The following is a 26,031-nucleotide window of genomic DNA, read 5'->3' as shown; positions in this document are numbered from 1 at the left end:
AATTTGTCGCCTAGAACTTCATTCAGATGACTCTCAAACTTACTGAATCGTTGAATCAGCCTGTGCCTTAAATAATTACCGATATTGATTGATACGAAATGATTATTTCACGTCAGGTTTTTCAGCCATATTGTCCGGCCCTAAAATCAAGTCAACTATTGCATTTTAACATGATCAACAGCAGTAAAAAGGGTCAAGGAATACAAACTGGGAGGATAATAAAATGTTTTTCATTATCGAATATGTGTTACTGTGTGATTTAGTCTGGTGAACAAAGAGTAAGCTGTTATTAAGAAACAGAGATATGGAGGTGAAATCTTTAAGGAGGAGATTTGGATCTCCATCATAAAGTTTAAAAGAAGTTTAAAAGGAAATAGCATCGGAGTTACTCGGTTGTTTCACCCGGTTAGCTAACAACACTCGGCTGGAGAATCATTCAAGAAGCTCTCAAGTCTTTATAAAAGTTTATCCAGAAACGTTTTTGTTACCAAGTTGAAAAAGAAGCATTCACAGAGCAGCTAACCGTTAGCCGCTAACAATGCTAACCTTAGCATCTGTCGTTTTCTATTTGAACCAATAAAGGTTTTAACTGTGTTTATATTTTACTCATTTCTAAATGAAATTAATTTATTGCCTTCTGCATCTCCTTTAAAAAAAAGTAGGTGGTTTACTGCTGAAGTTTTGGTGCAACAAAGTCAGGTTTGACTTTCCAGAAGTTTTTATGTTGAGCTGAAACTTATCAACCAACTAACGCTGCAGAAAGCCTGGCCCTGTGAACGTCCATGTCGTCTCGGCTCATCGTGTGCATCGTCACACTTCTAATTCATTCTGCCTGGCTCTCCTCTCTCGTCTGTTCATATGTGACTTTATAAATTCCCAAACTCTTTTGATCCAACTCCAGAAAAAATACGGTGAGGAACCAAACAAACCAAACGTTCTGACTCAAGCCAAACCCAATGCTCCCAATCCGCACTCCTTTCTGTCTCTCCTTAAAGTAATGGCAGAGCAAGAAACAACCAGTTTATTCATTTTAATAATCAGACTTCATGTTCTCAACGACTTTGCTTTATCAGTGATCTGCTTTTTGTGGAACATTTGTGCACCTGGATGCAAGCTTGAATGTCACATATTTCCATGATGGTAAGAGTTTCTTCCATTGTTGTGGCCTCAATGGTTAAATTAAAACACAAAAATAGAAAGGGAGAGAAAAAGTCGCTGCATGTAAACAGATACAATTTATTCCCTTAACTCTGAGCTAGCACAGCACAGTTTCTCTGTCAGAATGTTTTGTTGCAGTTAAAATGATTTTCCATTGCAGGTTGGTGACTTCTCCTCCCCTGGTACTTGGAAAAAAGGAGATGCAGTTGAGCAAGCGAACCTTGAAAATTTTCCACCAGCACACAAGAGGCGCACCCAGTTATAAAGAAGCAGTGTGTGCGTTTGTGCCGTTCAGGTGACAATGTGACTCGAGGCCTTTATTTTCCATGGTAAACCACAACAGGCTTAACCTTGCCTAACACTACACAACAAACACAAGAGCTGTCACACAAACGCAGGCAGAAAGGCTAAATTAAATTCACTGTCAGATCGTAGCAGACCTGCACATCACAGAAGACTTGTTTTCTCAAAACGTCGTAAAATCTGCTTCTAAGTACGAGTTTTACAATTTTAAGCTTCACAGGAAATGGCTTGTTTTAACATTTTAAAGTAAGTCATCGTAAGCATTTTAGCAGCAAACATTAACATTTCTGGGTTTTTATTATCTGAGTTTTCCAGTAGTCATAAAAAGACACAATGATCAACGCTTTTCTGCGTCTGGACCAGTTTAGATCTGCTCTGCTGCACAAAGTTCAACACCGAGGCTCCAACAGTCTGGACTAGAGAATTTACTAAATAACTTTACAGTCTTTAAATGAATGTTTGTGACCTGTGACACAGATCTGTTAATGTAAATATGGTTTGATTGAATTAATAAAGAAAATGTTGTTTTTTTCCAAAAACATCCAAACATAAATATTTACAAAAATAAACTTATGTTCCAGAATTTTTTTATTCAAAAAATCTTTTAAATGTTTGAATAAGGAGCAAAGACTGGAAACTCAGATATTTTTTCTAAACTTTGTTTTCCAGACTGTGTAGAAACCCTGGTGTTAATTTTATGTAATAATTGGAAATATCAATATAGTTGAATAATATACATCATCATAATTTGCATGTGTGAAACTGCAAAGGGAAGCAATATTACAGATTAAACCTCTATAATATTGCAGAGGCTGAAGCAGAGTTGTGGGAACGAAGCGATGATGACATGAAGGGAAAAAGTCAGAAAAACGAGGAACAGGCGAATCCAAACTGTCCCTGCTGTATTCACCATGAATGAATCTCAAACTAAAATAAACAGATATCTAATTTTATGATGAAAACACAAACCGTCTTGTAAATGTCACTACATCGTTTGAAATTGAATAAATGTGAAAACAAACAATATTCCTGCAAACAGAAGGAAAAATGAGTCATTATGTTATGACAAAGTTTGCTGGACGATAAAGTTGCGATAAACGATAATATTCTCATTCCCCAAGATGAATAAACTTTAAACTCTATTGAACATTTAATGCAGGAAGTGGAAGACATTTTAAATATCCAAAATAAATAAACAAAACAACAAATAAAATGAATTATAAAGTCTAAAAATGTCTATTTGAGACCAAAACACCAAACTGAAAAGTTTTATCATCCAGTTTTTTAGAAAGAGAAAAACATTAAATCATGCAAATGGAAATTACTGAACACGTTTCAATTTATTATACAATTAACTGATTTGTTGTTTCATTTGCAATAGAGATATTTCTGTTAATGCAGCATCTTTGGCATAATCAGCCCAACACATCTGGATTATCAGCGAATCTAATCTGATCAAATCTCTGCAGACAAATATAAACAAATCCGTAAAATAAACAACTTTTTATTCCAGATTACATCTTTTCTTAATGAGTTTTATGTTTGTTATCTGTAATATTCTGCCTCCGCTAATTCAGAGTAAACAGTCGACTTGACGCTTTGCCGATCAATAACTGATTGAAAGCAGAGTTCTCCTTATTGTGATCGGATGGAGCCAACATGGTGTCGGAGTCGTTGCTGTCTTTACCGCGCCAAGTTTAGTCTGGTGGAGCAATCGAAGAGAGAAAAGGCAATAAAATAAATGATATGATTAACACTGGAGCTAGACAGGCTGGAGGAACGAGGGTCGCGGCGCTCTGCAGATCAGCAGACGAGCCAACCGGTCCTCTGGGGTCCTCGCAGTGGGCTGCCTGCTGAATGTGCCTGCTGTAAATCTGCGCCTGTCTGCAGGATGATTGGGCCGGGGAGGCTGTAAAAACATCAGCGATGGAGACCGTCTGTCTGTCTAACAGGATAGAATGTGTCCTTGTTTTATTCCCTCTGCATAATTAAAAACAAAAGGAAATTGGCTCCACAATGAGCGGCTTTAATACGACTCCAAATAAACAAAACTACAAATTAAGTCGTCATATATGATGGAAATCCTGTTTTAATCAAGCATTTTCTTTGCTTAGAGTTCAAAAATATCCTAAAATGACCTGAAGATTTGTGCAGTCATTATGAGGCAAAAAAATAATAATTACCCAATAAATAACCCTAATCCAGATTTCTGTTTGCATTTTTCAAATATTTCAGAGTAAAAATGATCTTGCTTTACATGCTGAGTTGTTTTGCAGTCCTTACAGGATTGGCAAAAGTGTTGCAATGATTTTAGATTGTGAAATAAATTAAGATACTTTTTAATAATAACATCCAGGATTTCTGTTCTCATCTTACAGATTTTTTCTGGTTTTCTACAACTTGTTTTCAGAGTTACATTTACTTCAGTAACTTTTTTTTTTGTTGAAAAAATTTACTTTTAGGAGTATATTTAAGACACTGTACTTTTTACTTTTACTTGAGTAATTTTATTATAAAGTATTTCTACTCTTAGTTGAGTAAAATGTCTGGATTTTCAGAAAACTCACCAGACACACACCTGCAGTTTCTGTTAAAGATTCATAAGTTTTTTATTAAAAGAAACTGGAAACATTGGAAAAATGTTATTCTGTTGTTTTTACTGTCATTTTGGTTTCAGATTATCAGGTCCAGCTGATAATGTGATTTTTAAATATTAGATCATTTATAATTTGATCAGTTACTCAGTACTTGTGTAGAGATTTTATCAAATACATTTTTACTTTTACTTGAGTAAAAACATGTTGAAGTAGTTCTGCTCTTCCTCTTCCTTGTCTGTCATAAATTGGCACATTTGGCGTCAAATATATAAAAGTTTTGTTCCATTATTTTGAAATCCAGAAATGACCTTTATGAGGAGTAAAGCAGGTGACTTCAGGTTGTTATTTGTCGCGTTTAAAAGCCGCTGCGTGTCACTGCAGAGCAGCAGCCGGTCTAAGCAAAACTGAAAGTCAAACCAAACGTCTCTTATTGATCTCCATCTCAGGAAACCCAGAATTAACTTCACTCGGGTCCAAACCCCAAATTCATGGCTTAGCTTAGCTAAAGAATGAGAAGGTAGCCGTAGAGCTACGCGGCGATAACACGTCCACGTATTCATGCAAATTCATTAAGAGCAGGGGAATTAAATGTGTTATAAATCCTAATGAATCAGAAACAAACTGACTGACGGAGGTGAAGCCAGCATTGGGTCTATGAGTCCTGGTTGAGTCTTCAGAGAAATTTGGTCCACTGGGATTCACAAATCCTTAGAAATAACTTTTCATTAATTTCCAGTGACTTTCTGTTCTTACATTTTTTGGGTGTGGCAAAAAAATCCAGATTCATCAGGACAAAAAAACACTTTTGGTCCACTTCAAAAAACCCAGAGTTTGTTTCCTGTTGGTCTGGCCGCTTATGCAGCTGTGAACACGAACAACCGGACCGAGACCGACTTGTTGAGGTGGTTTTGCTTCCAGACAAACTCTGGTTCTGTTTGGTTCTGGTGTGAAAACAGATCCGACTCGAGTCGGAAACATGCGCCGTTTCCATGAACACAAAATGAAATTACAAAACTAAATTTGCTTAATGGCAATTTAAAAAAAAAAAGTAACTTTCACTAAACGTTCAGTGATTGATGATGATGAGCGCTAGCGCCACCTAGGCTACATTATGAATATATTATGGTTTTTAACGACTTATTCACATGTGAATTTCCTCAACTGTGAAATTGTTGTTTTTTTAACTTAGCAGAAAATGGAGAAAGTTTTCTGAAAAGTTTACCAGCTGTCATTCGATTGCAAAGTGAAAGCAAACCGCACCAAACACAAAAACATGAAATCCACTTCTCTGGTTTTCCTGCTCTCCATTTTTCAGCGTGTTTTCATGATTTCGACAGCAGTGAGACTTGAAAATCATTTCTCCTTAGAGCCTCAGAGCTCCTCTTCCTTTCGGTGGCAGTGAGATTAGCCGTGGCTTGGCGCTCCTTTCCTTGAGTGCGGCGGTGAAACGGTTAAAGGTGTTCTTAAGGTATCAGCGTTTGTTTCAACTGGGGCTGTGGTTTTGTTGTACCAGGTGCACAGCGCGGTTACCGCCTTCTCATTGTTTACTGCTAACTCCCTTCCGCTAGTGCACTTATCTCTTTCCGTCATTGTTCTCTTCCTCTCCCTCCATCACTCTCTCTGCCTCTGTCATTTCTTCTCCTCCTTCTCCATCCTCCCTTCTTCTCCTCCATCTGATCGGCCAATCTGATAAATCAGATGGTGCATTTCTTTTGTTGTTCACTTCCTGCCCACCCACCTTTCCCCTTTCATCTGTCCTTGGTGTGCATACAGTGTTTCCCACATAGACGTCCTGTACTATGAGCAACACCTACGCCGTCACGCACACCCACACACACACTCTCACACACACTCACGCCGACCACAGTGCACTGCATATCAGAGTTGCTCTAGTTTTTGTTTGGCCTTGTTTGAAAACGTTCACACAAGCTGATTTACCACAAGAGCTTTTCACACACCGAAAACCCTGAATAAAAAATGCTTTATGAGCTGCACGGCTTCCTGTTACACACCAAGCTGTCAATGACATCAACTTTGTGATCATTAAAGCCAAAATCGTTTGGCTTTGTTTTCATTTCGCACATCCTCGTCTTGTTTCCAAACATCTCTGAAATCAGACAACAATTTGAAACCAGTCTTCTCACTCCATCATAAAGTGCTGATTGTAAAAACATGCCCCCATCGCGTGCTCGCTGTGTTTGTACGTCAGTGCTGCCAGTCTTTATGGCCTCAGGGCTCTTTCTCCTGAAAACCAGAGGAAAAGCTTCCAGTGATCACAAAACACAGGGATGAGAACCTCAGCATGCATGACTAAACCGTCTGAACAAAGGTAGGAAATCAATTTGACGCATGAATGAGCTCCTTACGAGGAAACCTGTTGAAGAGGGAATTCCTCTCTTTACTCTTAAATATTACAGAAACAGATGCAGCACTTACACAAACAATTGTCCCCTTTTGTTTTTCACCATTTACCTGTTCTCCTACCTGCAAATTTCTCACCACAAAAGTGAAACAGACGTTCCCAAAGAGGCGGAAAAAGCATCAAAGCTTGCTATTGATGGTGACAGGAACTGATGTCAAACTTCACAGATTATTAACAGATGAAGTCAATAGCACTGATTGAATTTAAACGGAACCAGCTCTTGTCAAACCTTTTAAAACATGCGTCACACTTTCAAAACAGAAGTAAACGGAATGGACTTTTTCAGTTTGTTCTGTTATTTCATGAAAAAGAGACAACAAAATAACCCAAAATCATTCATATTCTTCCTTTTTATCGCTCTCTGTATCAGCTGCGCTACACGCAGACTCGTTGCCATAGCAACTGACAACAACGCCACTTTATGTATCAGGATTCAACACCAAAAAACACTCAAACATTTCCCTTACAAAGAGCAGAACACTGTCCATTACAGTTCTATGTTTTCAAGATCGATGTTTATTTTTGAAATTAATAGATTAGCTAATAATAGCAGCGGTAGACCAGTTGCTATTAGCTAAGCTAACACAGCGGTGGTTGGTAAGCTAATATAAACACCTGCTCTACTGATGATCTGTCAGAGTTGGTGTTAAGGTCGCCTTTTTTGTGTAACTGAACTGAAACACACTGAATTCCACAGCACATCCACATGTTACGGTTTTCATAGTCAAGCTAGCATAACTGACCTTTTCGATTAAAACTTTTCCTGACATTCTTATCTATTTGTCATAGTGTTAACAATTAGTAGCAAAGCACTGAGTCTGTTCTTATTTTATATATCAGACGTACATTTAAGATTTAGTGTGTTATGTTGACAACTGGACAGCTAAAACCAATGCTAGTCGTCATTAGCGAGCAGCTTCTTGCCCTCCAACAGCTAGGATCTTGACAGCGCTCCAGAATGTCTATAGGTTTGGATGAAAATTATTGGAAAAGCCTCAATAAAAACCTGCAGAATGTCTGATTAGGTTCACTTGACTTGCGATAGGACAGTGTTTTCATTGTAAACACGTCACCACTTTGTCTGTCAGTATGTTAGAACATCAGAGTAAATAAAGAGCAAGGAGGAAGTGAAAGCATGAGCCACATCGTTTAAGTATCAGTATGGTGTATTTAAGTAAGTTTACATAAATAGAACGTGAAGGTGTTGGTCTTTCCATCGCATCATGTGTGAGGCAGCGCTGAAAATGTGTGTGTGCTTCAGATCGCAGCCATGTGTGCTGCTCCATGCGGCTGTGGAGGCTCCAGCTGGTCTGGGCAGAACCACGGGCACGGGTTGGGCGGAGGACCATGGGGTTTGACTCTCTGCTTCTGGTTGACTATTTTTATGATGACTATTTTAATAAAGTGCATATTAAAATGATAATAAAGGTCAGCTGCAGAGGCTGAGGTCTGGGGGAGGAAGAGTCATTATGGGACATTATCAGCTGCTGACATCAACGCACTGGCTGTGGGGGTTTGTTCAGAAGTGGTTTGAGACGAATATCTGGGGTAACTTTTTATGAGTCAGTGTTCAAATCAATAAGAAGAGTCCACACAACCCAACAACTCCCATATTTACTATTAGGCTGCTCAATTGAAACATATACTTTGGTAATGAGGAGCACAGCGAAACACCAAAACGACCAGAACTTCATGTGTGCAACTTCAATTCTGGACAATTTCAATGTGACTCTAGATTAGAAATCAAGAATGAATATCAAACGGCAATGATCGTTTATCGCAGTAATTCCCATTAAAATTTCTTATTGTGCTAGGCCTAATTACAAAAGGGAATAAGAAACAGTTATATTTAAAGAGTTGTATTTAACTCTTTATATCTCTTTTATAGCATTAATCAGCTCAATAAAGATAAAACCGGATCCAGCCAGTTTCTGACATGCTGAGATCGTGGACGGAGAAAGTCGCTCCTCCATCTCTGAGAGGGAGAGTCAAGCGGGTCGTAAATTTTCCTCACAGGAGATCAAAGAGGAAGAACATAAGGAAAATCGTCCTTTATGTTCACATATGGCGATCACACTGACTGAACAGAGAGCGGCGCAAACAAAGGCCAAGGAACTGCAGCGTCCCGCCACGAGCGAAGGAAACCTGAGCGAACGCCGCCGCCGTGTCGTCCATCGTTTCAGAAAACAACAATCTGTTTTATCTGACAGATTCTGAACCGGTTTGGAAACTACAGCAGCTCTTTCACACACAGGACTGATGAGCAGCAAATCAATTAATCACATGATAAATTAAAACAAGCTCAATAATTTCCATTTGGATGATTTATCTTTTTATCTGTCTACCAAGAATTGGATGATAAAAGTTTTCAGTTTGGTGTTTAAGTCTCAACTAGTTTTGTTTACAGAAACTTGATAATTAACTTTATTTGTTGTTTAGTTTATTTATTTTGGATATTTAAAACATTTCCGGTGTTAAATGTTAATTAGGATTTAAAGTTTATTGATCTTTGATCATTTGTTCTTGCTTTATATTACTGGAAAATTCTCTCAAAACAACAATATTGTGATTTATAATAATAACTTTGGAGAATTTATCATCCAGCAAAATTTGCTATTTTGCTGGATAAATTGTCCCAGAAGTTATTGCTATAAATGATAATATTGTTGTTTTGAGACCATTTTCCAGGAACATAGTGGTAATGATAGAATAATAATAATGCAAGAACACAGTCTCACATTTCATTAAACTTTAAATTCTAACAAACCTTTAACACTGGAACTGGAAGACATTTTAAATATTAAAAATAAATAAAGAAAAGAACAGAAAGAACAAATAAACAAACACAAAATGTCCTTAAAATCGACTAAAACACAAGACTGAAGACTTTTATCATCCATGTTTTGGTAGAAAAAGAAAAATAATAAATCATGGAAATGATTGAGTTGGTTTAATTTATCTTGCGATTAATTGATTTACTGCTTATTATGATAAACTAAAGAAAACTTTAATTTTTAGGAAAGAACAAAGATGAAGCACATGTGACTGCTTAGAGAAACTTTGTGATTATTGAGAGAAATGAAGGAGGAAATGAAAAAAGACTCTAATTCCCACAGCTCAACTGGTTTCTTTAAAAAAATCCTCCCACACAGAAAGTTAGTGAAGAGTAAGATCACCTGAAAATCACTTGATTAACCACAAAAACAACCATCACCTGTTGTTTTTCTGCAAACTCCATCAAATCACCTCAGACAAAACTATATTTAGATGCAAAAACGTAACTAAAATAAAATCTGAACTCCTAAAAACACACGGTTATTCTAGTGACATCACATAAGGTATGTGTATGTTTTTTCTTTCCTTTTCTGTCTTTATTTGGATGTTTTTATTTAAAATCCTTCAAGGAAGAGGATTTACTTCAGTATCTTTATCAAAATGTTTCCTTAATACCGAACAGATTGATTCTTCAGCTTTTTGAACCAACTGCAAGTCCTTCTGAAAGCACAGTGAGGCTGCAGGTGTTTATTCAACCTTCTACTTTAAAACCCGTCACTGATGACGGGTTCACAAGAGTTTTCCACTAACATTGGTTAAAACATTTATGCTGCTGCTGAGATGCTAAAAACAATGACTGGGAGACAAACAGCTATGCTAGTTTTCTAAGTCTGATTTCTTCTGACTGATGCGGCGTACCAATGAAAAACCATGTTAATGTGATTAAAATTAAGTCAGTTATAGGGAATGGGCTGAAATGATATGATATTTTATTATTAAAACCCCAAGAAGAAGCTTGTTAAAGTGTGAAAAGTGGCCAAAATTTGCCCGTGGACTAAAATGGCTGCCTCCCTGTGCTTATTTTAGGACATAAAACCAAGTGCTGTTTTTTTTTTCTTTACTTAATAGGTCGGCTTACGTACCGAAAATGTTTGCCTTCACACATGAAAATGGCTGCAAACAGATCCATCTTTGAAGAGCAGAAGTGGAGCCTCCTGCACAACCAACAAGAATGCAGCAAGTGGCTTCTAGATGACAAGTCATCAACTAAACACAGCAGCCATTATACAGCAGGAAAACAAGCTAACCACACATGTTGGAACTCAGTTTGGGTTGCTAGGTAACGGGGCTGGAGTTCCGTTTTGGTTGCTAGGTGACGGGGCTGGCACTCCATTATCTACCAATATTTTTTTAAGTGTTTGGGTTTTTAGAAGCAGTAGAAACTCACATGGAAGAACAATCTGTTCAAAAACTCACTTTTTTTTTATATCTTTCCTGCTTTAAAGTAATCACCACGTCGTAGCTGCAGTATAACAGAAAATTTTATTTAAAAAAAACATTTAAAAAATAAAACCTGCGATCAACAGTCGCTGCTGTGACTGATTAACTACAAGCTGAGAACATACACATCTGGACAGCTCACTCTGTAAACAAAAAACTACAGAGAAACTTTGCAAAGTTTCACTCCATGGACTAGTGACTCACCTGGGTGCAACATCCTGACACACACACACACACACACGCACACACACACACACACACACACACACTGAGCGCTCATAAAGACAGTTCAGAGCGGGAGGCCCAGGCACAGAGTTGCCGTTTGAAACTACTGACCTCTAGTTGAGTTTCCTTTGTTTCGGTTTCTCGCCGTTTCCGCGCTGCTCAGAACGTGAACGCTCAAATAGGAAAGCCATGATTAATGGGCCACTTTCTCTCTCATTTATTGTCAATTTCACACTCTCTCAAAACCATAAGGAGACTCATGAAACGAAGAAGAGTCTCCAACTCAACTTTCAACACATCACTTGTTTCCTACTCCATTAAAGGGTGTTCACACCTTAGAGACGCGATCTTAGCCCTAAAAAATACTAATTATAATAAAATCTATATTCGAGTTTCAGCTGAGGATACTCTATGATGTTCTGTCCTGGTTAAAGAAAGATGAAATGGAATTACATTAATTATTCTTAATGCAAAAATAGGATTTAGCTGCCTATGTTTGTGCTTAGCTTTGTAAAATACTGTATAAAAACAGCTATAAATTCATGACTTCCTCTGTTTTCATTGCAGCTTTGCCTAATATTTAATCAGAATTATTTTTTGACCTGGTTTTTACTTTGGTTATTCGTTTAAAGAAGAATTCAGTTTAATCTGTTTGACAAAATGATGAGAAATGAACTCCTCCTTATGTTTAATGAAGATTGTAAGGAGTTTTATTTTGCTTTATTTTTCCATTAGGAAAATATCCCAACTCATTTTATTCAATGTGAACATCATGTGTAATGTTTATTTTAAAGCAGAACTGAAGCCATATATAGAAATATACATATATTAATATAAATCTGTAGTTGGCGTAAAGTTTTTGTAGTTTAATATTCTCGTCAGAAGCTCAGAAAGGTGAAAACACCTGAGCTAAACGGCTGTTTTATTAAGACGTCTGAGACAGACTTAATAATAATCAAACCAGCCATGCTTCCTCTGCACACACCTGTCTTTTACTGCTGCACCATTTCCACCGGAAAGAAATAAGTGGATGAATAATTACAGGTATAAACACCTCGGGGCCATCCAAGGGGTTTATTTTTTCTTCTTTTAAACATTTCCGCCTCTTGAAAGCGTCTTCTGAACCGTTTCTCTTCAGGTGCCTTCACAGCTTCAAAGCAGCAGCCGAGGCGGTGAAGAGGCTCTTATGGTCATTTGTATTTTAATCTTCCTCGCCCTCCTCTTCGCCTCCCTCAACAACTCTTCCCCTTAAAAATCTATTTATTGGTCTTCATTCAAAAATATTTTCATCTTCTGCAGGATTCCCGAGGAAGTCTGACTGAACATTTGGTTGATGATAACTGGCTCCAGTTTCTTTAGGCCAGCTCAGACCCGGCCTAAAAATTCAGGTTTTTTATTTCTAAAGACTTGAATCCAACAGAAAACAAAGAAAGTAAATCTAAAGATGCGGATTGTTTACCTAAGATTTACCAGATTTCTAATAAACAAAGGGCCTCTAACACATGCTGCTGGATGACGTGTTTCTAGAGCGAAAATATCTACGTTTTTACTCTAGATGTATTTAAGGAATAGGGAATTAGTCAGATTGTTCAGTTTCTTATCTGCCGATCAAAGATCAGAGACGTTGAAGGGAAAATTGGCCTGATCTCTAACCGGCTGATTGATGCATATCGAGAATTTCATGACGGATTTTTGAGATTAAATGTGTGACTTAAATATTGCTCTTCCTTTTAAAGCTCAATGTGGAATCATTTAAATTAAACGTCCAAAAATAAAAACATGATTTGAGACCATATCAATATGAGCAAAGATTACTGCTGTTATTATCAATGTTATTGTTATGATTTAATGAGGCTGTCCAATATTAATGCATTAAGGTACATTTAGAGTTTTCTACCCACTCCTTTGAACGTGTAAATATACTTTACTGTTTTTATTTGTATACAAATACACAACTAGAAAAACTAAAAAACTACATGTAAGATCTTTTTCTGCTTTAACGTATCTCAAAAGATTTAAAACATTTATAATTTGCTGATAAAATCAAACAGGACATTAGATTTACACATTTATGCAACTTACTGTCTTACATGTTTCATTAAAATAGATCATTGAAATCCGACACCATGTTGTAAACCAGCTGTGTCCAAATGTTTAAAGCGCTTCTGAGCCACAAAAATCACCTTAAAGGTGCAGCATTATGAGTTTTCCAGGTATATAGTGTCATTTTATAGAACAATCCAGCAATTATTTGACCTTCAGATGTTATAAAAATGCTACATTTATCAAAAAGGGTTTCTGTCTCTTTAAGAAGCTCCTGCTCTGAGACTCCGCCTTCAGGAAGTCGTCACAACATGAACACCTTTAAAACAAACCTTTTCAACTTCATCTGCACAATAACAAACTAAAAATGTTAAATTTGATTTAAATCAACACTATAGTCAGACTTTTGTGAATCATGGAAAACATAAAAAAAGTTTTGAACAGTTTTGTTATCAGACAGTTTCAAACTTTTTGTAATTGATAGTTTTCTTATTGAGCTGTAGATGATGTGCGTTTGAGTGAAAGTTGATGTTTGTGGTTTTAGTTTCTCCAAAAGCTAAGATGAAAGCAGAAACAATGATTCGTCTATAAAAAATAGATAAAAATAAAAAATCTTCCCCTAAAAGGTGAAAAATGGTCCATTTGCAGCAACTTGTGTACCAGATTTACTCCATTCTGGAACTGAGGGGGCCGCACAAAATCCTTCAGAGGGCCGTAAATGGCCCCCGGGCCACACTTTGGACATCCCTATTGTAAACTGTCCACGTTTCTGGAAGTTTAACATGAAAAATGTTTGGAGATATTTGTAAAGAATTGCTGCCTTCCAGTGAAAGCCTCTTTTCTTTTCTGCCTCTTAAATCCGAGTATTCGGGTTCTTATCAGAGCCGGTCAGAGGCCAGGGGGGGTCCACGCCGCTCATCCCGGCCCCTGCGCCGCTCATCCCGGCCCCCGGGTCTGCGCTGCCTGAAGGGGGCGGATTAGCGAGGCCTCAGCCTGCGTTGCTGCCATTGTTTACCGAAGGACTGGAGGAGCAGCCCCCCTGTCAACACCGTAGTACAATGAAACAAGGAAGTGGAGAGATCCTCGACTTTTATACACACACACACACACACACACACCCACACACACACACACACACACACACACACACGGTGCTCCCTTGATCTTGGCAGGATTGCATTTATTTATTCATTTTGTTATTTTGGAAAACGCAGCGAGGAGGAAAACAGACGAGGAGCCCGTCGTCGTCAGCAGCTGATTTCTGAATGAAAGCAGGAAAAAAATTTCATGAAGGAAATTTCTGTTCAGATTCAGAGAAAGCCATGAAGGGGCAACATGAGGGCAACAGGGGTGTACAAACTTTTTGGGCCAAAATCGTTGAGTCAAAAGTTCCAAGAAAATAAAAAAACAAAAACAAAAACAGAGCAAATTAATAAGTTGTTGTAGATCCATAACTTTAAAAGATTTTACACTTTAGCCGTAAAAACACACAAAAAATAATTTTCTGATTCATTTGGATTTAATTGAACAACTTTCTTTCAAAACTCTCACTATATTCAATTGTTAAGTAAATAAAAAACCTGAGTTGGGTTCAGCAAAGTTGGCTTTTCAATAGAACTGCATAGACACAGTCCTATTATTACAGAGGCTCGGTTATAAAAAGATAAATACTTAGTGCTGTACTTGAAAGTTATGTTGGTTACTGATCAAATTATCATTTAATATTTAAAAATTACATTATCACTCAGATCAAAATATAAAGTTAAGTGGAAATTCTGGTATTTTAAGGATGAAAGTGACAATAATTCACATAAGTAACAAAAATAACAAAATAAAATGTTTCCAAATCAGTTTGTTTTTCATTCAGTGGGTAGAAAATCCAGAAACTTTACTCAAGTCAGAGTAGAAACACTTCATATAAAATTACTCAGGTACAGCTTAGTAAAAATACTCCTGAAAGCAAATTTTTCAAAAAAAGTTACTCAAGTAAATAATAATAACGTTTCCCTGATTTAAAAATAAAAAGTCTCCATCTACATCAACCTCTTCCACTGGATGAGTTGTATCATTCTTAAACTGCAGTTTATGGACCGCACAAGCTCAGCCCACGCACCGCAAATGGCCCGAGGGCCACACTTTGAACACCCCTGCTTTAATATTTCATCCAAAACAAACAGCAGAGCCTCCAGACTTGTTAGAAATGATGTTTCAAAGTTCCCGTTCCCAAACACGCCACGTCTTCCTGTCAATTTTTCAATTTTGGTCTGTGAAATGAAGTGTCAAACAAGCAGGAAATTCCCCCAAACGAGACGAGAGCGGCGCGAGCCTCGCTGCTGAACGCGAGCTCGTAAATTCCACTGACGGCCCAATGCGCCGTCAAACAGTAACTTAATCAAAACATTTACTGTTATCCCGAGGAAACCTGTAAATTTTAACGGGAGGGCGTTTACAGTCAGCGTCCGGGCCGGGCCGGCGGTAAAAGCCTCCAGCTCACCGTGCCGAAGCCGGAGCGTGCTGACGTCTTCGTGTGACCACAGCTTCCACATCACAGGGAGTTTCACAGCCTGTCTGACAGCGAATAAAACAACTGCACACACTCAAATATCAGATATTAGGTTCAGGGTTCAGACGCTAACCCTTTGACCAGATTAATCTCCCAGGACAGAATTCAAAGGTTGGTAGAAAAGCTTTAAATCCCACAGAGAAGATTCAAAAGAGCTTTGCTGAAACGCATCAACACCTGCAACCTAAAGAGACAAAACACCAGCAGAAACCAGCAAAGATTACGTCTTTATTCTAGTTTATAGAGCAAGTTTCTTAGTACAGTTTAAATTAAAAAACTAGCTTACAGGTAACTTTTCAGCAAGTCAGGGGGTCCGATGTGTGGTCCGGGGGCCACTGGCAGTTTGTGTGGCCCCCAACAATGACCTGAAAGTGATTCACTTTTCATTTTTAAATCAGGCTAAAATTATAACAACATAATTCATCTTTTAATTAAAAAGCTTTTATAATAAGAATTGCATCAATCCTGAGATTTTTTTACTGAAAAGCCGACTTTGCTCAATCTGAATCAGCTTTTATCAAGTTTATTGGATTAAAAAAGTGACTCAAATTCTGTTCTTCTGAGAATAAATTTGTTCTTTTAATACAGCAAGCGTGCAAAATCCTTTTTATGTTTCCATTTCCTACAAACAAGAAATAAACAAAAACTAAATGATTGGCTAGTTTATTTGATTGATTTTAGTTTTATGTTTTCCTTTTTTACCCCTATATAAGTCAATAATTCCTTTAACTTAATGGCAAATTATTTCACTTAAAACAAGACATTTTTCCAGAGTTATAAGTGAAATAATCTACCAACAGAACTAGAACTTTTTCACAAAAATTAAGGAATTATAGACTTAAAACAAGCGTCTATGTCTTGCTGAAAAGTTGGTTTAGTCTTATTTCAAGTGAACTAAGATATTTGCACTAGAAACTAAACAAAAATACTGGGCAAGATTTTGTGTTTTGCAGTAATTTTCAATCAAATATCGATAATCATCAAACGCAGTGCTGCAGTTTTTAAAATAATTCATTTATGGGATTTTTCTGACATCATGTTATACTGGGTTCAGTTTTATTTAATCAGTTCAGTTGATACTTTTATAGAGCAATCTGTCTGAAATGTTGAGGTTGTTTGGTGGAAACCAGCCCACAAACGTGAACCATTTCTATTACGGTCAAAATATGAATCTGAAAAACAAAAAGAAATTTCTGAATCTCTAAAGAAAACTTTTGCATTTGTCTTTTTAAACATCCATCTGCTTTATTTCTAATTTTCTCTCTTAATATTTACTCTCATTTGTTGTTTTTTGTACTGAGTTTTATAGAATGTTTTGCTTTTAAAGACTTTTCATGAGTTACAGTTGCAGGAAATGCAGCTTCACTCATTAAATTGGTCTAAAAGAAGAGATATCTGCCTTTGTATGAACCAAAAACAAGCAGAAACTCACAACGCCTTTAAAACTTTACATGATACCAATCAGTAACAGAATAATTTTGGAAAAGTGCAACACTTAATCATCTGCATAAACACAAATATCTTCCTCTTTGTTCTTCATGAAGTTCCAATTTCTATCCAATCATCTATAATGTCTGATCACTAAAGATCAGGAAAGTAAAAACGTCCCTAACCTGAAAAACAAACATTTCTGAGCTTTTGTCATTTTTTCTTTTAGTTCCCAGATGCCTGAAGGTTATCTTAAAGGACGAGAGGATGACGAAAGAACGGCGAACTGATGACGAAGACGTCAGAGACGAGAACAGAGGTAGAAAAGGTGAAAACGACACAAAGCAAACATGAATCTGAAGGAAGAAAAAACGACTTTTATGTCTACAGGAAATCTTTCCTCTGCTTTGCTTTGACTCCCTTTAAAAAAAACTGTCTGCTTTTTAATCCACAACGTTATACACAAATGCTGCAAAACACACACACGCACACGCACACACACACACACACACACACACACACACAGAGAGAGAGAGAGAGCAAACATTAGCTCAGAAAACACACCATGAACTCTGGATACAAACAGCAGCCTGAGGCTTGCAGATGAACACAACAAACATGCCAAACGCTGAGATGCAACTCAGTGAAATGAAGTTCAGCAGCAGCCATGAAAACACAAAACACAATCCAGATAAAAGCTCCACACAAAGGCAACAAGCTAATCTGCTAATCCCACAAATCTTCTCTGGGCATTTCCTCCCATATCTCCATAAATGTGACAACAGCAAAACGTCCAGAGGAGGCAGAGTACCCAGAGTATTCCTAAAGTAAGAGTAGAAATACTTCAACATGTTTTTACTCAAAAACAAACAAAGCCGGTAAAAAGTCTGAGTGACTGATCAGATTATCAATCATTTCAAACAGCAAAATATAAAGTTAAGTGGAAATTTTGGTATCTTAAGAACCAAAACGACAAAATAAATTTTCTAAAATTAGTTTATTTCAATAAACTTCTGAAACTTTTGCAAGAACTGCAGGTGTGTCTGAGTCTGGTGGATTTCTGGTTAAAACATGTTTGTTTTTATTCAATGGGTAGAAAATCCAGAAATTTGACTCACGTGAGAGCAGAAATACTTTATAATAAAATTACTCAAAAATAAAATACTCCTAAAAAAGTTACTCAAGCAAATCTAACTGAGTAAATGTAACTAGTTACTACCCACTCTGCCTTTTGCAATAGGAAAATGCTTTTCTGTCTTAATTAAACAGAAAATGAGTTAACTTTTTAGATTAACAACTGAACCAATTGAATTATTTTGTATTCATTTTCTCCAAAAAGCCCCCCATAAAAAAAACAGATTTAAACAACTGGACTGGAGTTTTTACAGTGAAAACAAACCCACATGCTGCGCTGAGGGGAATCACAGAGACAACTAATAAACTTAATGCTGAACTTTCTGCCGTTCAGCTGATGCTCTCGCAATGAGCTCAGCAGTTTTACAGCTTTACAGGAACACACTCAGATTTTCAGAAACAGGTTTTCAGAATCAGGTTTTCAGAAGCAGGTTTTCAGAAACAGGTTTTCAGAAGCAGGTTTCCCTCCGTCGATATGCTGCTGGTAACGGATGGCTGGACGAACGGAGAGATTAAACTCAATAAAAAGAGAGCTGCAGCCAATAATCATCAACCAAAGAGATTTATTTTAACCAAACTCTTCCATGCTGAATAGAAACAAACAAAAATCCATTAGATAATCACATCACACTGATAGAAATTTATATTTTTTATGATTTTTTGATTTTGCAAACATTTCTGCTTCCCCTGTTTAAACTCAGAGACTTTCCTGATCAATTTGGCAAAATTTTAGACAAAAAGTCAAACAATCAGAATCAGAAGATTTTTAAAGATTGATAATCAGACAGAAAACTGCAATCGGTGCATCGCTAATAATCATATCATGACTTTGATAAAAACGAGTCGATTTTTGTGTTTTTGAAAATGATTCTGCTGCGACATCGAGTGAATATAGAGAAACTTTTTAAATCATTTCCTGCTTCCTGAACAAATGCAGCCAATTTTCCACAACTTGACCAAATAAAAGGCAAACTAGAAAAAGAAGAACAAGAAGACTGGTTCTGGTTCTGATCTGGTTCTGATCTGGTTCTGGTTCTGTTCTGGTTCTGTTCTGATCTGGTTCTGGTTCTGTTCTGGTTCTGTTCTGATTCTGCCGCCCAGCAAACAGACTCACTCCAACAGAAACGTGTCACCTTCTCTCAGGTTAACGCCGAAACAGAAACAACCTGTGATTTCCCCGTCGGTCCCCCAAACCTGAAGATCATCATCCGTCCCACCAAACCAACAACCATCAGCCGCCATGACACTTTCCTCAGCCGCCATGACACTTTCTTCAGCCGCCATGACACTTTCCTCAGCCGCCATGACACTTTCTTCAGCCGCCATGACACTTTCCTCAGCCGCCATGACACTTTCATCAATCACTTTCAAATGTCAGGTAGCGGCAACTTGAAACCTTAAATATACGGAGGCAACAACAAGGGGAGAGAAAGAGAGAGGAAGAGAGAAAGAGAGAGGAAGAGAGAAAGAGAGGGGAAGAGAGAAAGAGAGAGGAAGAGAGAAAGAGAGAGGAAGAGAGGAAGAGAGAAGGGAAGTTCTCTTTATTCCTCCATCGTTCTGAAGCGATTTCTACTCAGACGCCACCAGGCTGTTGATCATGTTGCCGGATGTGCAGCTTAAAGCAACGGCAACAAAAATTTAAAAAAGTTTTTCACTGTAATGCATCACTGCACAAAAAATTAATCTTACCAAGTAATTCTGTTTAGTTTCCAGAGCAAATATCTTATTGGACTTAAAATAAGACAAAACTAACTTACTAACTTTTCAACAAGATATATTGGCTTGTTTCAGGTAAATATTGATGGAAAATCAGATTATTTCACTTATAACATGGGAAAATTAAATAATCTCCTTTTTCCTCGATGTTAAGGAATAATTTACTTAAAACAAGCTCTTATATTTTAATGAAAAGTTACTTATAAGTTAGTCTTATCTTATTTCAAGTGTAATAAGATAATTTTTCTAGAAACTAAAAAATTACTTGGTAACATTTTGTGTTTTTGCAGTGATTGAGTTCACAGTGATCATGGATAAAACCTATTATCACTTAGATTCATTTCTGGGAAGTTTTATTTCCACTTAAAAGAAAAAGAAATAAATAAATCACCTTGTTTTATCAGAAAGCTTCTAAATAATAATATTAAATAAAATGGAGATCAAAAATGCAATTTAAACACAAAACAGGTAAGTTACAGACAGTAAAAAACTGGAAAAACTCTCTTCTTCACAAGTTTTGTGACAAAGTGCTATTGTGACAACAATAAAAGTAACAATAAGAAATATTTATCAGGTCCTGCTCTTAAAAAAGACACTATTTCTCATAAAGAAATGTGATTTTTATCACTAAACTGCACACAGTCACTGCATTTAATCATACTTTCAGATTTACTGACAGTAAGACTAATAATCCCAACAACAGTTTAAACGTCATTAACTGGAATTTATTGTGACAACAATAAATCAAAATTCTTATCATAAATGAGAAATGATGCGAAAAACGTCTCAGATCTGCGTCTAAAGTGAACGCTCAGCTTTTATTAGGGCCGCGACAAAACCCTCTTATCACTCACACTCCTGAGTGTGTGTGTGTGAGTGCGTGTGCGTGTGTGTGTGTGTGTGTGTGTGTAGATGGAAAAACCTCACAGCAACAGCAGCAATCACACTCCGACTGCCAGCAGAGTTCACCAAAATAACAATAAAAACCTTTTATTTCGGCGGCGTTATGTCACTGTGAGGCGGCAGCCGCCTCCTCTGAACCCAAATTAGCCTCAATATATTTTATTTTGTCCATTACACTGCAAAAACACAAAGTCTTACCATGTAGTTTTTGTTTAGTTTAGTGCAAATATCTTAGTACACTTGAAGTACGACAAAATTAACTTATAAGTAACTTTTCAGCAAGACACAGAAGTAAATAATTAATATTGATAGAAAAGTTCTTATTTCACTTATAACAAAACATTTTTCCCATGTTATAAATGAAATAATCTGCCAATATTAAGGAATTACTTACTTATTTCTTCCTGAAAAGTTAATTATACGATAGTTTTCTCTTATTTCAAGTGTAATAAGATTTTTGCTCCAGAAACTCGACCAAAATTACTTGGTAAGATTTTGTGTTTTTGCAGTGTATGTGGTCAAAACACATAAAGAATTTTTCAAAATTCAGATTAAAGTTCAAAATGTTAAAGAAATATTGATTGGCAACAGTCACAGGAGAGTTTTCTGTAATAATTACAGTCTGTTTTTCATAACATGCATTAGAAATTATAAAGACAAACAGATTTTGACTTTTTTGAGCAAAAAGAAACAGAAAATATCAAAGACAAGAAGACGGCCATGTCGTTTCTTTAGCATTCAAAGTGGATCTGAGGATCTGATTTAAAAACTTGCCCTGGATTGAAAGACCGGGTATAAATCCAGGTAGTCACAGAGGTAAGGCTGGCCTCAGGTTGACAAAACACACAATGAGGAGAAAAATCAGAGCCCAGCAGGCAGCAGGAAGGGTTAAGAACAGGAAGAGCCGACTTACAGATGGAGAAACCGAGCTGTTGGGGAGGTAAGGGTCCGGCAGCATCAGGAACGGATACCCGGGATACGCCGGCGACTTGTACATGCCTCCATCTTGTTGCTTCGACACTGAGGTTAAATTAAAGAAGAAACAACACAAAAATTATGTTTACAGTTTCAAAAGCAACTTTTAGCTTTTTCAAAAGCTAAATCTGACGACTGGAAACAAACACATCCAGAATAAACGTGCATGCAGAGCAGGTAAACTATTACCAAGCGGTTGCATCATGTCGCATCCTTGCACGAACGCAGACTAGATATATATGTAACAACAGCAGCAAGCCGTCACCTGCAGCCCAGAGGCGTGAACTACGTTCACTTCCAGCAGCAGCCGCCTTATTAAGCGAGGGGCCTCTCTCTCTCTGGGTCACACATAACTGGGTTATTTACCTGCTCAGACCGAAACTGCAACACAAAGCAATTAGCCACTATTGTCACTGCTAAGCTTTTCTGGCCAGATTGCAGTTCTGCTAATACAGATTTCTACCGGTTTCAATTTGTCTCAAGGATCCATTTGAAACCGCAGAATCCGGTTTTGATGAAAACTTTTCCTGAGACGACCCCGACGTGACGACATTTCTTCTTTTGGTAAGGACTGAAATGAGAGAAACGGCTGAGGGAAACCTATAATTAAAGCTGCCAAGTAAAACTACACACTTTCAAAATGTGCTGCACACAGGGAGGGAAGTTACTCTGTTCTTTTTGGGTGGCAAAAGCAAAAAAAACTTAATCACTCTTTTCCCAAAGTTGAGAAAAAGCTGCAATTTTCCTTCAAAATTGCCTCTAAACGCCAAAACATGAGCAGATCTCACTGTGACAGGGATAATTTCACAAATACTAGAAAGGAAGATGCACACTATGATTAGCATTGGTGACTTAATTAATAACAGCTTTCTTAAGATGAAACAGAGCAACTCTGCCGAAGAAGTGACAGATCTGAGCGAAAGAGCTGAAGACACTTTAAAACACAAAACATTAAATTTACTCATGTAGGAAGTCAGTTAGTCAGAAACCAGGCGAAACACAACAATTATCTCTGCACAGAAACACAAGTGGAGCTTGAACTGCACGATAAATGCCAATTATTTATTAAAACAGACATTTATTTTTCCAAATCAGAGTCAATCTTTCCAAACTATTCAAGTGTAGCGCAGCCTGAACCGCGTTGATAAAATGTCCAACTTTTCCTCACAATCTCTCTATAAAGTTCTTCTAGTGTGGAAACATTGAGCTCTTCTTGAGTCGTTTTATCCTGAGCTGTTTGTGGGAAACACGTCTGCTGGCGATGGAAGGGTTAACGTGAGCAAAGCTACACTTTCAGAGCAGCTAAGAAATAGAAATAAAAGCTTGGATAAAACCTATAATGCACTTACGCTTACAAATTTAAGGATGGACTAAAGAAAGCTTAGAAAGATAAATTATTACAAGTTTCTTATCTAAAACCCAGACGTTCACCGATCTGGTTTGTTACCAGCTCTAATTTTTCTGATCCAGATTCAAATTTTGATTAACACCAATTATTTTCAACAATGGAAAACAGATGAATGAGAAAAGAGTTTTGTAAGAAATGACCAGATAATCCCCATCTGAATATTAGCTAAATCTGGGTTAGGTTTGGTATTTCTTGTAGAAACTCTTTGTTTTGATGCATTTAAATCTGTTTTTATTGTAGTTGGAGTAAAAATCATCCATTTTTCTGCCTGATGGATTGGAACTATTGGAGCTCAAAACTGTTTTTCATTAATAAAACTGGGTGAATTACCCATTTTTACATATTTTCTCTTCATCTTCTTAGTTACGCAAAGACACCCAGACACACACTGAGATAACTTTTCATTAATTGCCCGGTAACCGAGAGATTCTGATGTTTTATGGATTAATCGGTTAATTTTGTGGTTAAAAACTGCTGGTCTTGACATGTGAGGCGTATTTTTTGAGCTTTGACTGAAAACAACAGCGAAGTCCTGCTAACAGGTGACGGATCAGAGGAAAACCCGATAACTGGACATCTTTAGAGAGTTTGCTTTGAAGTTGGTTTTAAAGCTACAGCGCGCATCCCGTGACCAAAAACACACAAGACTTTTATTTTTTTGGCCATTCTTAGACAGAGCGGCGCACTAATGAGTATTTTGAAGTTTCCTTCTTACCTCCGTCGAGATGCTCTCGGTGTTTGTCCTGGAAGACCCTCTGCTCGCCGTGGTGTCCCCGTCTGACCGCCTGGAACAACAACAACAGCCGGACTCAGGTGAGGCGGAAAAAACGCCACTTTTTATCCACTTTATCTCACTTTTACGGCGTGTTTTCACTCCGGGCAGCATGGGAATCCCGCAGAAGGCGGAGGCAGAAATTCTGGTCTCATTCAGCGCGTAAAATGAAACAAGTTTACACACACACACACACACACACACACACACACACACACACTGAGCCACCTACCGCCGAGGTCGGACTTTGATTTATTTCCGACTCGTTCACCAGAGAGGACTTGAGGTCGGCCAGGTCTCGCTCCGTGAACGCGTTCTCCTGGGTTTTCTCCTCCTGCTCTCCTTCGTCTTTGAACGCTATCATCTCATCATTCGCTCCCAGGTCGTCTCCTCCGCCGCTACTGAGCTGAGGCATGACTACTTCCCTCACCTTGGACTTTTTGCCCCCACCTCCTCTTGTAAAGAATGTTTTTAAAAAAGTATGAATAAAGAAGTGACTTTCTCAGTAAAATAGTATCCTCAAGTGTGGAGCGCCTCCAGAAGACAGTAGGGAAATGTTCGCCCCACCACATGCAGAGAAAAAGTTGAGATGTGGCGTCGTTCCCCGGCTGGTTGCTTGGTGGAAGACCAATGTTTCGCTACAACAGCAAACAGCTCATTTGAGCCCAAGACAAGGCGAGGAGTCCCGGCTTCAAAGGCGCCGACCGCTTGATTGACAGGTCCGATGACTTGTTGGGGGGTTGTACATTGTTTCTGCAGAGGGCTGAGCCTCTTAAAGAGACAGCGCCTCCCTCTGCGCCGCTCAACGCGCATTATTCATGACGCACAGGGCCGGATGCGCGATATTCACGGCCCACTCAGAAAAAGGGGTTTCTGTAATATATTGTAACAAATATGTAACATTCAGTAGATTTTCTCCAAAATAAGGAAGTAGATGAACATTTGGATGTAAGATAAGAAAATCCTTTATTAGACCAACAAGTAAGAAATGAAAAAACAATGTAGAAAAAACACCATGATAACTAAACTAGAGATTCAAATATGAAAATATCAATATATATACAAAAGATAATACACACACACTATACATACATATATACTATTTATTTAAATATAATATTGATATATTATATTTATATAACGTTGAAATTATTTAATTAACTTCAATGTTATAAATAATTATAAAAAATAAATATATTTAAATGAATAATACATATAAATATATGTAAATATATATAATAATATATGTAATTTATAAATGATGTATATGTATGATTTCTTAGATTTTTTTTTCTAAAACTGGTAAACTAGTTTTAATGAAAAGATTTTTCTTTGAATTGTCTTTATGGGTAAGTAATATTCAAATTTAACAAATTTCATCTGTTCAATTTTTGTTCTAAAATTCTAAAATATCTAATTTAATATTAATTTCTTTGTTAAGGGTTGATGATGTAAAAGAAAGAGATTTCTTTGCACTTAAAGAGGAAAATGTAGTTTTTTTTTTACTCATGAATAAAACAAAACTTTGAATGTTTTAGTGTTAAAATCCACATTATTGATTTGTTTTGAACATGAGTTAAAGGACAGCAGACTATACCTATAAAAAAATAGAAACAAATTGTGTAAAGACTAATTATTTGTACCTATTTTTTTAATATCATCTTCCTAAATAACATACATATTAAATATAACATAAACATAGAATGTCCCAAATAAATAAGTAAAGATATGTTTAAATCCCTCAACACAAAGTTTCCCTGGACTTTTCACATGACTGCTAGCAAACTGTGCAAATAAACTTTATTTATGTAGAAAACCTAAACAAAAAAATAAAATGATGTAATGAGTCACGTAAATGTTCTAAATACAGAAAAATAAGCTTTACTAAATGCATCGTGCTCCATAAAATGTTTCACTTTTTATCACTTTATAACCACAATGTTTTATTGTAATTTTAAACTAAAGATCAACACAAAGTAGTTTAGTTATGAAATTGACAGAAATGACAAATAATATTTAATTCAGAATAACAAACATTCTAGTTCACCCTTTATAAGTCAATATTAATGTTTTATTTGCATGTAGGTTAAAATAGGCAGGTTTGTAGTT

At 37.0% G+C, this 26,031-nt stretch overlaps 1 protein-coding gene across 6 annotated transcripts in view; it reads right to left on the bottom strand.

The window, feature by feature from the left end:
- tcf7 (transcription factor 7) overlaps positions 1-24,670 on the bottom strand; it is a 76,101-nt gene extending 51,431 nt beyond the window's left edge. For 2 of the 6 annotated variants that reach the window (XM_032575912.1, XM_032575916.1), the window contains exons 1-3: positions 24,155-24,668; positions 23,866-23,935; positions 21,681-21,787 (exon numbers count right to left, since the gene is read on the bottom strand). In XM_032575912.1, coding sequence (XP_032431803.1) covers positions 21,681-21,787; positions 23,866-23,935; positions 24,155-24,337 — 360 coding nt within the window. In that variant the 5' untranslated portion in view covers positions 24,338-24,668. Of the gene's footprint in view, positions 1-21,680; positions 21,788-21,931; positions 22,059-23,865; positions 23,936-24,154 lie in introns of those variants that run through there. The other 4 variants (XM_032575910.1, XM_032575911.1, XM_032575913.1 and 1 more) reach the window with 4 other exon arrangements.
- Positions 24,671-26,031: the final 1,361 nt, after the last annotated feature.

Source organism: Xiphophorus hellerii, chromosome 11 (genome assembly GCF_003331165.1).
Source record: "Xiphophorus hellerii strain 12219 chromosome 11, Xiphophorus_hellerii-4.1, whole genome shotgun sequence".
NCBI classification, from domain to species: domain Eukaryota; kingdom Metazoa; phylum Chordata; class Actinopteri; order Cyprinodontiformes; family Poeciliidae; genus Xiphophorus; species Xiphophorus hellerii.
Note: the sequence above shows the minus strand (reverse complement) of the source record. Positions and strands in the feature narration are given on the sequence as shown.